The 13,093-nt window shown below is 37.6% G+C and overlaps 1 protein-coding gene across 3 annotated transcripts in view; it reads left to right on the top strand.

Moving 5' to 3' along the window:
• Positions 1–13,093, top strand: part of CORO1C (coronin, actin binding protein, 1C) — an 85,676-nt gene that overhangs the window by 43,129 nt on the left and 29,454 nt on the right. For all 3 annotated transcript variants that reach the window (XM_011975579.1, XM_011975578.1, XM_011975580.1), the window contains one exon: positions 9,186–9,308. In XM_011975579.1, the coding sequence (XP_011830969.1) occupies positions 9,186–9,308 (123 nt within the window). The remainder of the gene's footprint in view (positions 1–9,185; positions 9,309–13,093) is intronic.

Here is a 13,093-nt window from a genome sequence, read left to right as displayed (position 1 = left end):
CTCGATCTCCTGACCTCGTGATCCGCCCGTCTCGGCCTCCCAAAGTGCTGGGATTACAGGCTTGAGCCACCGCGCCCGGCCAGAAATATTTCTTAAGGTTTATGTTGAATTTAGTGTGCCTAAAGAGGAATGTTTTTTGCTAAGTTATTTAAGTTATGAACTTTCCTTTTTAGAGCAATTTGATAAAGTTATATTTTTACTGATGCTTACATTTTGATTTTCATTCCCCTTGTCCCCGCAAAATGCCCATTGGAGGAAATGTTGCCTAACTCTGTGGGTTTAGTTGAAGTATCAGTCTCCAGGAAGTCGGCTGTGTTTTAGCTACTTCAAGATTTTTAAGTGTTTTCCCCAAAGCAAATGATAGTGCTTGTATCTGGGACGGTTTCTGCCATGGTGAAGGTTGCTGGCTGGAACAAGCTGAAAGACATCACCCTCAGCTCTGGCCAGCCACGTGGAAATTGTGCCATTACACCTCTCCCTTGTGCCAGCTGTATACACGCTTTGGAAGCTGAATTTTCCTTTCAGCTCATGTTGCTTGGCTCTGGGCAGGCTGTACTGGATCTTTCAGATAATAATGTCTGCAGGCCAGTGTCCTGACCTATTTCACCAATGTCCCACGAGTTTATGAACTGGCTCTGGGCCAGAGCCTTTGGGAAACTTGGGGCTGGCCATTTTTGCCACTTGTTGGGTTGACATGCTAGTAATCCCAATCATTTGGAGTTTTAGCTAGAGAGATACAATAAAAGCTATCCTATGGCATGTGATTGAGACTAGTAAGTAATCAGTGAATCAATATTTATTTAAAGCAAAGAGTCTAAATGGCTATTACATTTTCAGCTAAACTACTTCAATTCCATGCCAGAAAAGTAGTAATATTCTAGATTAAGCAACAGAGGTGATTTATGCCTAATGAAATAGTGGACTGATATGTTAGTAAAGTGAAGTTTTTCTGTCTCTAAGCCTTGGAAGATTGGTGGGAGGTTCTTAAATAAGTCATTTTTTAGTTTGAAAAGATATCTAAGAGCTGGCTTTAATTCTTGTACATCTTCCTTTCAGCCTCTGCATTCATTTAAATTTGCTGCTTAGAGGTTCAGGTAAGCTGTGCTGTCACCATGACATGTGGTGGATGTCTTTCTGAATGGCCCCTCTCAATCTAGCTAATTATACATGGATTCTTTGGTTTATTCACTACATGATAAATGAGTGTCGTGCAGACGAATGAGAATGGTGTTCTAGTGCAAAATGTCTTCAGAATGATGTTTCCTCGTCTTTACCATATAAGTCCATTATTAGTATGGTTTCCTTTAATCTCCATGAACTGGAGCCCTCAGCAGTTTGTAAGTGGCCAGCTTTGCATTTTTAATAACATATACTGATTTGGTGAAATATGTTGTTGTGCTTTTGTTTTGATCTGATTATGAGTAAGAAGATATTTGGAGGTATAAGCCCTTGAAAGCAGGATAGCTGATACTTGACTGTGTGTTTGTGAACATCCAGCATGCCAAATAATCAGTGTACCTTTAAAATGCCATCTACCCCCATACTCTCTTCACATATTTACAGATATTTAGTCAATTGCTTTTCTCTTGTGCTACAGTGGAATACTACTTCCTCTGTTTTAAGGATTTATGGTGACATCACAACCAGAGGAAGCAGCTGCTTGTAGAATATCATTTTTTATTAACTCTGTTTCTGATGGCCAGTTGCCAATAATTTTAAACATTACTTGTGTGCCTTTTTTTACAACCCATGACATAGTGGAAATTTTCTTTTCCCTATCAAATCTAGTATGGCTGGTCAGTGATATTTTAGATCTTTGCTTCTTGACTTTCTCTGTGCCTCAGTTTCTTTATTTAGAAAGTAAACTAAAAAATACAAAAAAACTAGCCGGGCGAGGTGGCGGGTGGGTGCCTGTAGTCCCAGCTACTCGGGAGGCCGAGGCAGGAGAATGGCGGAAACCCGGGAGGCGGAGCTTGCAGTGAGCTGAGATCACGCTGCTGCACTCCAGCCTGGGCCACAGAGTGAGACTCCGTCTCAAAAAAAAAAAAAAAAAAAGAAAGGTAATAAAGTTCCCACATCTTAAAGGTTGTCATGAGGGGACAAAGTTATCAAGGTCTTGAGACAGTTCCTAGCATGTAATTTAAGTACTTAAAAAGTGTTAGCCATTGTTATTTGTTTTGATAGAAAGGATGGAAATAGGTGGCAGTTGCTCTTTCAGTGACATTCAGGTTCCAGAGAAAAATGTTGAGCCCTAGTACTTTCAGGCTGTAGATTTATTGGGGCTGAGCTGGAAATGGCAGTAATGCTTATTATTATTGTCAAATATCTTGACTGAAGAATACTGGTGAATAGCTATTAACTTTTAGCCAGGGTTATTTAATTTTAACTTCAAAAAAGAAGCCATTTAGTAAGAAGCTTCTTAGTATGTAATTAAGAACAACTAGTACTAGTACTTCCAGATTCCCCTCAAAATTGTTTTATGTTTGAACAAAAGCTCTTCTTAGCTCAGATTGGAAAAAATCATTTGGTGTTCTTGGAAGTTCAGAGCTCAGTACTATACTTGGCCATCAAGGATGCCAAATGTGGTTTCCTGAGCAGAGCCTAGGAATCAAAGACCCTGATGTAAAACAAAACAACTCAGGTAGAAAAGCTTTTTTCCTTGGGAGTAAAAAAAATATTGTAATGCAAAGTTAGTAACAATGCATTGATGTATTTCTTAACTTTATTATATTTTAAATTCTTTTTTCAAAATAAAAAATGTATCAAATAAGATAAAGGGCACACATGTACTCACCAGATTAAACAGATGTTAATATTTTCCCATATTAGTTGCATATTTCCCCTTTTTGAAAAAAGTAAAGCAAAACAGATACAGGTAAAATACCATTCCCATTTATTTTCTCCTTCCCCAGAGGTAATCTTTTCTTCAAATATGTATCATATTTTTATTACATGTATGTTTATCTGTAACATATACTTTTATTTCATGTGTCTTAAACTTTTATGTAAATATTTATTCCCATACTGAAGGACAGTGAAATTGCTTCTATTTTGCAACTATTTCCAACAATGTGGCAATAAATATTCCTCTTGTACAAAATATGGGAGCATCTCTCTCACCCGGACCACCTAGGAGTGGCATTGCTGGGCTGGACATCCTCACCTCTGTTACCAAATTGCTCTTGAAAGGAATTGTAACAAGGTATTCTGTAAGGAGTTTATGAGTTCCTCTTTCCTGACATCTTTGTCAGCACATGTATTTAGACTTTTAAATGTTTACCAGTTTTGATGAGTATAAAATGTCACCTTGTTGTTTTAATTTGTAGTTCTCTAATTATCAGTGAGATTGAAGTGTCTTTTCACACATCTATTGCCTCTTCAGGTTTTCTTCCCTATGAATTCTCTGCTCATGTAATTTGCCCATCATTCTGTTTGGTTGTTGATTTTGTTGGGTATGTATGTTGCATACCTCTTCTTGCACTTTGTAACTTGTCTGTTCATTAACATTTTTAAAGAACAACTCACACTGCTGAATTTGGTTTCCTTTTGTTGCTGTTGTTTGTGAGGAGCTTTGCATCAATATTTATGTCATATACGCTTCAATTTTTCTCCCTTATACTGCCCGTTGTGTCAAGGTGTTACGTTCCTTATATGATGAATTCAGGGGCACTTTACTTTTTTCTATTCTCTGGAAAGGTTTGTTTGAAATGATATCTTCCTTGACTATTTGGTGACACTCACCTGTAAAACCATCTGGGCCTAGTGTTTTTTGGTGTTTGGTGATTGATTGATTTATTAGGGGTTGGTGATGGGTAGAGTGATACTACTGATCTTTTATGGTTATAGATCTAATTTACATTTATTTATTCTTAAATATGTTTTGATGTTACTTTTACTTCTGTGAGATTGTGTATTTCATCTAGAGTATTCAAATTTATATATAGTCAAATGTTATTCCTAGTATTTTCATACTCTGTACATTTCTACTTTATTTGTAAGTTATGTCCCTTTAAAAATTATTGGTATTCATTTGTGCCTTATCTCTTTTCCTGATCTATCCAGTTTAGTTGATTGTGTTATTTAGTTTTTTTCCACTGATTTCTTTTCTTACTTTTTTTTTTTTTTCTTTTTTTTTTTTTTTTGAGACAGAGTCTTGCACTGTTGCCTGGGCTGGAGTGCAGTGGCGCGATCTCAGCTCACTGCAACCTCTGCCTCCCAGTTTCAAGCAATTCTCTTGCCTCAGCCTCCTGAGTAGCTGGGATTACAGGTGCCCCCCACCACGCCTGGCTAATTTATTGTATTTTTAGTAGAGACAGGGTTTCACTATGTTGGCCAGGCTGGTCCTGAACTCCTGACCTCGTGATCTGCCCGCCTCGGCCTCCCAGAATGCTGTGATTACAGGCATGAGCCACTGTGCTCGGTGTATTTTCTAATAATTTTACATTCTTTGGATGTACTCTGTTCATTTTCTAACTTCTCAAGATAGCAACTCAATGCATTAATTTTCGGTCTTTTCTACTATATGCATTTAAGACTGTCCATTTTTCACTAAGATCTGTTTTAGTTGTGTCTTGCACATTTGGATATATTGTGTATTGCTCAGTTTTAACTTTGTTATCCATTATGATTTTTATAAAACTGAATTATTTAGTAAATTAAAATATTTTCAAAGGTACTGGAGATTTTTGGTTTATTTTTCTATTAATTTTTAATTGTATTGCATTACACTCAGAACATGCTCTACTTGCCATTGACTTCTTGGTATTTTTTGAGATTTGCTTCATGGTCTCCTAATTGATAATTTAAAAAAAATAAATGTTTAATGTGTGTTTGAAAAAAGTGTATTTTTAAATGTTAGGTACAAGGTTATATATATTCATTAGATCAAACTTGTTAATTTTTATAAAATCTTCTGTATTCATATTAATTTTGTCTGTTTAATTTCTTAAATCTTTGTTGAAATCTCTTAAGATTACGACTTTGTCATTTTCTTCTTCGAGTTCTGTCAACATTTGCCTTAATTATTTTGAAATTGTGTGGTTAGATTAATTACACTTTATAGTGGCAATATAACTTTCCAGTGAATTGTTTCTTTAGATGTCAGGTAGTGATATTAATCTCTAATAGCGCCTTTCACCTTAAAGTCTGTTTGTTCTGGTATTAACTACCAGGTATACTTTTTAATATGTCCCCCTCCTTTATTTGCCTTTTGGTGCCATTATTTTTTAAAAATACGTTTTGTAGCTGGATTTATAATCTAATCTGAGAGGCCTTGTCTTTTATCTAGTGAACTTAATCTTGCATTTACTACAAATCATGATTTATAGCTGGTTTTGTTTCCACCATCTTTGTGCTTTCTAGTTTTCATGCTTTTTTTTCTTAAAAAATTTGTCTGTGCTTTTCATGAGTTGCATTCATACTTTCTTTGGTTCTTTTTTTCTTTTTATTTTCTCTTTCTATTGGATTGAGCCGGTTTTTAAGTTCTAGCTATTCTAGTACACCTCCACCAGAAATTATACATTCTCTCTTTCCTTTCAGTATTTACTCTTCATTTGGACATCTTTACTTAAAGTCTAAAATTAGTCAATTTTAAAGTCCGATCATATGCCTTTTACCTTAAATGGTATTGTTGTCTAATATTTTATTTCTGTCTTTTTAAAATCTGTACTCCAAGTAGGTATTATTAGTACTGTTTTACATAGTACCTGTTTGTATTTGCTTTATTTATTTATTTGCTCACCATTGTTTTGCTATACCAGTCAGTTTTTATACTTTACTTTCTTTTCCTGAAATGAGTCCTTGAACTTAATTCTTTGAAATTAATATAGCAATTCTTTGAGACAAGTCTGAGAATTTAATTTTTTGAACAAGGGTTTACCCATGGTAAATTCTGTCTCTTTTTGTCTACAATGTCTTTTGTTTGCTTTTTTCTTGTCATCATTCTTGAATGATAGTTTTTCTGGGTATGGAATACAAGGGTGGTTGTTTTTCTTAGCATTTCCAAGATATTTTCCATTTCTTTGTTTCTCTGATTGCTTCTGAGAAGTCTGCTCACAGTCAAATTCCTCTTGTCAGTGGGTCATCTGTCCTTTCTCTGTTGTTGCTTCTGGGATCTTCTCTTTGTTCTAGGTGTTCTAAATTGCACTAGGATATGAATAGATAAGAATTTGTTTTCACTTATACTGCCCTAGGTAGGATTCGTGCCTCTTAAATCTAAAGACTTATGCATTTAATTGAACCTGAAAAATTCGTAGCCATTATCTCTTTAATTTTTGCCTCTGTTCCATTCTTTTAATTCTCTGCTTTTGGTATGTCTATTTAAATGTGTGTCAAACTTCATTTTGAGCTTCCAGCCTTAGGATGTTTTAAATTATGAAATATCACACATTCAAGCCACACATGGTGACACACAACTATGGTTCCAGCTATGTAGGAGTCTGAGGCAGGAGGATCACTTGATGCCAGCAGTTCAAGGCTGCAGTGAGCTATGATCGTGCCTGTGAATGGCCACTGCATTCCAGCCTAGGCAACATGAGACAAGAACAAGAGAGAGAGAGAGACAAGGAAGGAAGGAGAAAGAGAGCACACATTCAAAACAGTTACTATATCTATAGTTTAATAATTATATAACATTATTAACTAATTATGTAAAATAGGATGAACACCTGTGATCCCAGTACCATCAGCTTGAGCAATTTAATATCAAGGAGTACAAATGAAATCTGCATCTTACCTGCATGATTTTTGTGAGAATGCAATAAGATAAGCAAAACCGTGTGGCTTAGACTTAGTAGCTGGTCGTTCTTTAAGGAGAGACACCGTCAGAAATGTGGTAGAGTAGATTCCAGCATTTGTTAAATTTTGGGTAATGTTTATTGAGTACTTCAAGTGCTGGGACAGTACCAAGTTCTTTACTTTGATTGTCTCATTTAGTCCTCACATCAGCTCTTAAGGAATAAACTGTTAAAACATTCTAGTTTTATAGATGAGGAACTGAGGTTGAGGAGTGGAGTAATTTGGCTAGGACTTCACAGCTGGAAGATGGCAGAACCATGACTACACTCTGGGCAGTGTGGTTCTCAACCGTTTATGCTTTGCTGCCTGTCAATGAATCGTGTGGCTCCTTCCTATGACACCCAGATTCTATATGATATGGTGTTCATTGGAGATTCCTTTGTTGAAGTCCTTTTTTGGTGATGCATTTTGGGAGATCCAAACTGGGTTGCAAGGGAAAGTGGAGGAACATGAAGAAACCTAGGCCTTAGGTCTGTAAACAGGGCCATCTTCAGGTCTCAACTTGGAACTTACCTTTCCCAGAAGGAAACCTCTCCAGAGACGGTGACCCCACAAACCTGCTTGAATGTCCTCCTTCTGTGTTCCTATGTGGCACCGTAATTGGCTGTTTAAATGTCTCCTCTCACTACTCCATGTGGTAGCCAGGACAGGACTGCCTTGTTAACGTCTGTATCTCCAGCACTCAACACAATGTCTGGTCCATAAAGGTTCACAACACATATTTGATAATTCTTAATGATGGAGTAAATTATTGTACTAGAAGAACTAATAATGTGACAGCTTTTATTGAATATTTTATTCCGAATACGGTGGTTAAATTTTTTACATATTTTACAGATAATTGTAATACTGAATTGTGATTTATCTAAAAGGGTTCTCTCATTTAATCCTTACAATAATTGCAGGAGTTAAGTATCATTGTTAACTATTTTACAGATGACAAATGAGCTGAAGTTTAGAGAGATTACATGACTTGTCTAAAATCACCTGCTGTTTAATCGGTAGAGCATGGATTTGAACCCTTACCTGTCTGATTCCAGAGCCTGTGGTCTTTACATGTTAGCGTTCTGCTTCTCTGGAGATTTGCACAGTCAAGTTAAATTGGAGAAATTGTAGAAATTTATGTTCTTGAAAAATTGCTAAGAAGCCCGCCCCAGTGTTGGGATGATTTGCCATATAAGGGCAAAAACAACAAAAAATAGATTCAGCCATACGTTGCAGTGATTCCTTTCTGTGCACCTGCTCTTACAGCATACACAGCTTCAGCATGGACTGGCATTAAGCTGTTTTAAAAAGGAAACCACTTTCATGCACCCGTTGTTAACAACAGCAGTTGTCTTAGTTGACACAAAATTGGTCTGATAACCCTGGTTGGTTTGCTAGATTGAAATGTGTGACATGAACAAATCGTGGCAGCTATTTATGACCAACATTAAGCATTTTAGTCTTAATCAGATGTGGAACTGGCTGATGGGTGAGGTCTAAGTTGGTGTTAACTAGACTGGCTGGCTGGCATTTCTGTTGATTGAAGATAGCAGAGAGACTGAGACATTAAAATGTAGTAGGCTCTTTAGACCCTAAGTGATAGCTAAAGCTTTTTTTTTTTTTTTAAATTTTACCTTTTAAAATTTTCTTTTCTTTTTTCTTTTTTTTTTTTTTTTTTTTAGACAGAGTCTCACTGTGTCACTAGGCTGGAGTGCAGTGGTGCGATCTCAGCTCACTGCAACCTCCGCCTCCCGGGTTCAAGCGATTCTCCTGCCTCAGCCTCCTGAGTAGCTGGGACTATAGGCGCTCACCACCATGCTCGGCTAATTTTTGTATTTTTAGTCGGGGTTTCACCATGTTTGCCAGGATAGTCTCAATCTCCTGACCTGCTGATCCACCTGCCTCAGCCTCCCAAAGTGCTGGGGTTATAGGCGTGAGCCACCGCACCCAGCCTTTAAATTTTCATAGTGCCATTCATTTCCAGAACTGGTAATTTGTATATTTGAGGATATTGTCTTATTGTATTAAAAGTTATATTTCACATTTTGAATAATACCAAGGTTTAGGGATTTTTTTAAAAGCCATGGAACATCCTTTTAATTTGCAATTTGGTTATTTAGAATTGTATTTTGGTAAAAAGACTTTCATATTCTCTTTTGCTATGTCTGCTAGTGCAGTTGATTACATCTTTTTGGTTCTAGGGATTTGGATTCTTGTAATTTGATGGCGTGTCCTTGGTAGTGGCTTTTTCTAGAAGTGAAAGTTGATATTTACTATACGATGTCATCATATCTAGACAATTGAGAGTTCTGGGTGGAGGTAATACAGGAGAAATGGGCCTAAGAAAATGTGTAACCTCTGTAGTGTTGATGTTACGTAATAGCTTTGTTTCTCTCTTCTTTCAGACTGGTCGAATTGACAAATCCTACCCTACAGTATGTGGCCACACAGGACCAGTGCTGGACATAGACTGGTGCCCACATAACGATCAGGTCATTGCCAGCGGTTCAGAGGACTGCACAGTCATGGTAAGCTCCCAGGGTGTTTAATGCACGCAGGCCAGTGGGACTCACCTACTGCTTTCAAAAGCATGTGTGTGAATGTGTGTGTATGTATAGAGGCTTGAAAAGCAGAAAGTTATAGCAGTTTTGACTGTCTGTTGGATTTTACAAGAATTTACTACATTTAAGTTTAATTACAGATAATCCTTTCAGCAAGCCCTTAAATCAAAAGGTTGTACTGCAGTGTCTTTTTTTTTTTTTTTTTTTTTTTGAGATGGGGTCTCACTCTGTCACCCAGGCTGGAGTGCAGTGTCATGATCTCAGCTCACTGTAACCTCCGCCTCCCAGGTTCAAGTGATTCTTCTGCCTCAGACTCCTGAGTAACTGGGATTACAGGCATCCGCTGCCACACCTGGCTAATTTTTGTATTTTTAATAGAGATGAGGTTTCACCATGTTGGCCAGGCCGGTCTCGAACTCCTGACCTCAAGTGATCTGCCTACCTCGGCCTCCCAAAGTGCTGGGATTACAGTCTTTTCTGTGAGTGTATTTGTGTATGTGCTTATTGACAGTTGACATCTTCTCTGTCGGAAGATTTTAGGGAAAGTAAAATGACTTTTCAGTAATTCTGTAATGCCATTTGACCACATGAATTTCCCCTTGCCCCAAAAGAACAGAAAAAACTGCTGGCACAGACTGTACAAGACAGTGACGTAAGATGCCAAAGTTATGCAGATGAAATGGGATATGTCACAGGTGGTAAAAGACAATTTTTGCAATTGCTTATTTCCAAGCTAACGGCAGAAATTGTGTTCTGTCCAGTGGACCCTGGTTAAGAAAGTCCTTTTCATAAAGATATACAAACAAACAAAAAACGTGAAAGGTGAATTAAGCACTTCACATTCCCTCCTTTAGTTTCCAAAAGTAGGTTATGTGTGAAACAAGGCTTTGGAGTACTTTTTAATATGATTTCTTGTTCTTGGTTATGATTTTTAACTTTAAAATGTGATTATTGGTTTGGGTCAGTTTTTAATGCTAGCCCAAAATAGGTTGAAAAGGTTAGGCATAAGCACAAATGGGAGTACTGCTGCCCCTGAAATAAGGGAAGATGGTCTCTAATTAATTTGGTAAGCAGTCTCGCACATGTCAGGTAGACAGCTTGGAGAACTATGCTACTTTTATTTTCCTCTCTGTTGGCTGTAGACTGAAACATTGTTTGGAAAGCTTTATTAATTAAAATTATTTTACATAAACACAAATTAATTCCTGAACTGTGTCATTTAAACATTTACCCGCTTTTCCTCATGGGCTTTTGGCTAGGAATGTCTCCTCCTGTGATCTCATAATTTTGGCAGCTAAAGCATATTAAGGAAATATGCTGCTGTGAAAGGGAATTGTTCTGTTTAATGTGCCTTGCTAAATTGATCATTTTAATGGCCACGGACACATTTTGCTAAGAGAAAGGAATATTATTTAGACCTGATGCCAGAATTTTTTTTTTTTTTTTTTTAAGATGGAGTCTCACTGTGTCCCCCAGGTTGGAGTGCAATGGCATGATCTCAGCTCACTGCAACCTCTACCTTCCAGGTTCAAGCGATTCTCCTGCCTCGGCCTCCCGAGTAGCTGGGATTACAGGCCTGCGCCACCACGCCCAGCTAATTTTTATGTTTTTAGTAGAAACGGAGTTTCACCATGTTGGCCAGGCTGGTCTTGAACTCCTGACCTCAAGTGATCCACCCGCCTCAGCCTCCCAAAGTGCTGGGATTACAGGCACGAGCCATCGCGCCTGACTTGGATGCCAGAATCTTAAACGGAGAGTCTGAACCTCTTTTGAAGAAGCAGGTTTGATCCATCCTCTGGCTCTCCCTGTCTCTAGCATTATCCTTTAAAAAAAAAAAAAGGATAACGTTATCCTTTAAAAAAAAAAGTGTGTATTATAAAACAGAAAAACACACCAAATAGTTAAGTGAAAAAGTGAATTCAGGGAGTTAAGTGATTTATGACATAGCGAACACCATGTAACCACCTTCCATGTCAAAAAGTAGAACTTTCCCAACCTCCTCGGACTTCTCCATGTGCCCCATCCCAGTCCAACACCCCTCCTCCCTCTCAAAGTAACCACTCTCCTGACTTTTGTAATACTCATTTCCTTGCCTTTCTTTGTAGTGGTAATCACTCAAGTGTATACCTTTAGACTCTATAGACTGGTCTTGCCAGTTTTAAAAACTTTAAGTCTTAATCTGAAGATTCTTTCTTCATCATTTTCTTTTTCCTACAATGTATCTACGCAAAAGCCCTGACGTTTGACCTGTGCTTTTCAGCCATCTGGATTTTGCTGATTGTATCCTCATGTTGCAGTGGAACGTACTCCTCTGTCCTCTGAATTTCCTGCAGATTGGCAGCTGGAACCTGAAGTGCGGTCAGATTCAGGTTCTGTCCTTTTGGCAAGACTGTATTGTTCCCGTTATGTTCTTCCATACGCTAGGAAGCACATGATGTCACGATGTCTGGGTTTCATTCTTTTTCGATTCGTGCATTCTGTGCCTATATCCAGTCATTCACTAGGGGTCGCAATATGGTGACAGTAAATTCTGTCATTTTGTTTTCAATTTTTAGCTGGTAAAATTTTATAAGATGATGCCCTGACTTGCATACTATTTAGTTACCAAATAGTATAGTTCATTTAGGAAAGCAGGATAAGTGCTTGATTCTTTCGTTTTATTTACCCAGTTCTCAAGATAATGAATTGATTGTCTGTCATCCTCAGAAGGTGACAAATTAGAGTTTTTTCCCCCCTTTCCTTTCATTTTGAAATTATGGATTTGAATATATTTGATGGGTTCAATCCATTATAATTCTTATCTCAAAGCTGACTTTCTCGCCTTTTCCTGTGGAAACCTCTTCAAGATTTCTGAGTCCTTTTGAAATGACCCTTGTAGTCTTTGATAGATTCCTTGCTGTGTGATATGCTGAGGTGTTTCAGGTTCACTTTGGACATCCCTGCCCAAGCCATTTCTTTCAGACGTCCTGGTTTATTTTAAGGGAAAATTATATCTCTTAAGTATGCAGTAGCATTATGTCTAAAAAAAAATGTGTGTGTGTGTGTGTGTGTGTGTAATTAATTTAAAAATACTGTATTACCAAAGAGAGTGTAATCTTTTTGTTGTGGAAGGTTTACCCTCCATGTTGATGGCTGCTGACTGATGAGGGTGGTGGTTGCTGAAGGTTGGGCTGGATGAGGCAATGACAATAAAGTTTGTCATATTGATTGACTTGGCCTCTCATGAAATCTTCCTCTGTAGCATGTAATGCTGTTTGATAGCATTTTACCCACCGTAGAGCTTCTTTCAAAATTGGAGTCAGTCCTCTCAAACCCTTTTGCTGCCTTATCAACTAAGTTTATGTAGGTAATATTCTAAATGTTTTGTTGTCATTTCAACAGTGTTCACAGCATCATTACCAGGAGTACATTCCATCTCAGGAAACTGTTGTATTTGCTTTTCCATAAGGAACAACGCCTCATCTGTTCAAATTTTATCATTAGATTGCAGCAATTCACTCACATCTTCAGGCTCCACTTTTTATTCTCTACTTCTGTATTTCCACCATATCTACAGTTACTTCTTCCACCAAAGTCTTGAACTCCTCAAATGTTGATATTTTGAACTCCTTCCATGAATCATGAATTTTCTTAATGTCACCTAAAATGGTTAATCCTTTCTAGGTTTGTTTTTTGTTTTTTTTTTGAGACGGGGTCTTGCTCTGTCGCCCAGGCTGGAGTGCAGTGGTACGATCTCGGCTCACTGCAACCTC

Source organism: Mandrillus leucophaeus, unplaced genomic scaffold (assembly GCF_000951045.1).
Source record: "Mandrillus leucophaeus isolate KB7577 unplaced genomic scaffold, Mleu.le_1.0 Scaffold157, whole genome shotgun sequence".
Lineage (NCBI taxonomy): Eukaryota > Metazoa > Chordata > Mammalia > Primates > Cercopithecidae > Mandrillus > Mandrillus leucophaeus.
Note: the sequence above shows the minus strand (reverse complement) of the source record. Positions and strands in the feature narration are given on the sequence as shown.